The sequence below is a fragment of the Brachyhypopomus gauderio genome, unplaced genomic scaffold (genome assembly GCF_052324685.1).
Source record: "Brachyhypopomus gauderio isolate BG-103 unplaced genomic scaffold, BGAUD_0.2 sc37, whole genome shotgun sequence".
Taxonomy (NCBI): domain Eukaryota; kingdom Metazoa; phylum Chordata; class Actinopteri; order Gymnotiformes; family Hypopomidae; genus Brachyhypopomus; species Brachyhypopomus gauderio.
Genome location: NW_027506867.1, coordinates 630,001 through 632,500, shown reverse-complemented (window position 1 = coordinate 632,500; position 2,500 = coordinate 630,001). Strand labels below are relative to the sequence as shown.

At 40.8% G+C, this 2,500-nt stretch overlaps 1 protein-coding gene across 4 annotated transcripts in view; it reads right to left on the bottom strand.

The window, feature by feature from the left end:
• plcd4a (phospholipase C, delta 4a) overlaps window positions 1–2,500 on the bottom strand; it is a 39,296-nt gene that overhangs the window by 13,706 nt on the left and 23,090 nt on the right. For all 4 annotated transcript variants that reach the window (XM_076985199.1, XM_076985202.1, XM_076985201.1 and 1 more), the window contains one exon: window positions 24–252. In XM_076985199.1, coding sequence (XP_076841314.1) covers window positions 24–252 — 229 coding nt within the window. The remainder of the gene's footprint in view (window positions 1–23; window positions 253–2,500) is intronic.

The following is a 2,500-nucleotide window of genomic DNA, read 5'->3' as shown; positions in this document are numbered from 1 at the left end:
GAAGTGTGTATTGTGAAGGATACTGGTCCAGTTTCTCCTGTTCCCCCATGTTCTCCAGGTTCTCCATGAGTTTACGCATCCCCGTCACCCACGTTCTCGCCTCCTCCCACGACTCTGCCACAAGGTCCAGGTTCCCACGACGACCACGGAACACCAGTGTGAAGCAGCGTTCCGGGGGGAACTCGTCCGCAATACTGAGCAGGACCTCAGACTGATGACCCTCTCTTACTGCCTCCACATCACTGATGGAGACTACACACACACACACATATATATATATATATACACACACACACATATATATATACACACACACACATAAATATATATGACCCTCTCTTACTGCCTCCACATCACTGATGGAGACTACACACACACACATATATATATATATATACACACACACACATAAATATATATGTACACACACACACACACACATAAATATATATGACCCTCTCTTACTGCCTCCACATCACTGATGGAGACTACACACACACATAAATATATATATATATACACACACACATAAATATATATGTACACACACACACACATAAATATATATATATGACCCTCTCTTACTGCCTCCACATCACTGATGGAGACTACACACACACACATAAATATATATACATACACACACACATAAATATATATACATACACACACACATAAATATATATGTACACACACTATGGCAAGCCGTTCAGGAAAAAACTATATATATAGAATGACTGCTAAGTCTGAATATATGGAATGAAACCTGAGAATATGGAATGAAGTCTGAATATATGGAATGAAACTTGAGAATATTGAATGAAAGTCTGAATATATGGAATGAAACCTGAGAATATGGAACGAAAGTCTGAATATATGGAATGAAAGTCTGAATATATGGAATGAAAGTCTGAATATATGGAATGAAAACCTGAATATATGGAATGAAAGTCTGAATATATGGAACGAAAGTCTGAATATATGGAACGAAAGTCTGAATATATGGAATGAAAACCTGAATATATGGAATGAAAGTCTGAATATATGGAATGAAACCTGACGTCACTTGCGCCATTTTATGCTTTCAGTTTGTGGTACCAGGTATGGTGGCAGGCTCGTTTGTTTGGCAGCATTTTGGGTACCCGGTAGAAATTATAAATGGCAAGAGAGTGACTGATAAGACACTGACCATATACAAACATTGTATGAAAATAATGCCGCACACCGCGGCCAATACGAGCACGATACAGAGACATTTACAGCACCACCACAGCTCAGTACTCAGATCAACATATCTCACTTGGTAGCAGGGACAGAACGGCGCTTTGGCAAGTTGAGACAGCAGGATATCGGGAGCAGTGTGGCGATGTTAATATTCTTAAAAATGAACATGGCAGTGTAGTTGCAGCAAATTCAGTGACATACTTGGTCAGGCTCTGTTTGAACTATTTGCACTCTGTAGCCTATTGACAGAGAAAAACTTTTTGTTTTGCACATAATAAAGTGAGTCCCCGCTTAACGACGGGTCTGGTTGACGGACCGGAGTTACGACCAACTTTTTATGTTATTTTGTGCGGTGCGCGGAGGAGCAGTGGCAGCACAGTGGAGTGTTGTGCACGAGAACATTGTTCGTTTTTTTCTATACTGTATTTACGATCAAAGCGTATCTAAATCTGGGGTCGCGCTTAACGACGGACTTTTCGGTCTAACACCGTCGTTAAGCGGGGACTCGCTGTATTGTTTGCGCTTGAAAAAAGGAGAAATATTTTTATTTATTTTATTTTAACTTTTATGAAATTTTATTTTAATTTCAATTTGTAGGACAAGTTTATTAAGTTCATGCTTGCATCATGCATGTTAAGAGTTCTAATAAAACATTTCAAAATGCATGTGTAACTCAGTTAAATAAAAGTATGTTGTCCAGTCATATAATTTGTCATTTTAGTTTCCTTAAAATCTCGTCACGTCTCGTTCTCGTGAACCCAATATCGTGTATCGTCACACCCCTAGCAGTAATCCTCAGTATGGAGGAGATGATAAACACCCTGACCAGTCCACGAGCTATGGTGGCGTACTGCTTACAAGCAGAATAAATAGAACATTTCTCTATAGTACTGCTGGCTAGCATGCTATCAGCGGTGATTCGCTTGATTCGGAGCTGCGGTTTGCAGGGTTGCCACACACGCCATAGATTTCTCACGCTGAAAAAAAATCTAGTTTATTTATCTCTGATCTACATCTATGATTCAATGAGTTACTAGTTCGCTCTGGCGCCAACACTGGTGATCGATCGATTTAAGCCTGGTTTATACTTGACGCGTCGCGAGCGTCGAGGGTCCGCGGCGAAAATGATGTAATCGCAGTGGCTCCGTCCATGCGCGAGGGTCTCGCACGTTGTCGATTCGTGAGGTCGTACACCTCTCGAATTTTGTAACTTAGCGCGTGCCGCGCCTCAGCGCAATGAACAAAGTCTTGTTTGCAGGGTTCATACACCTTTATA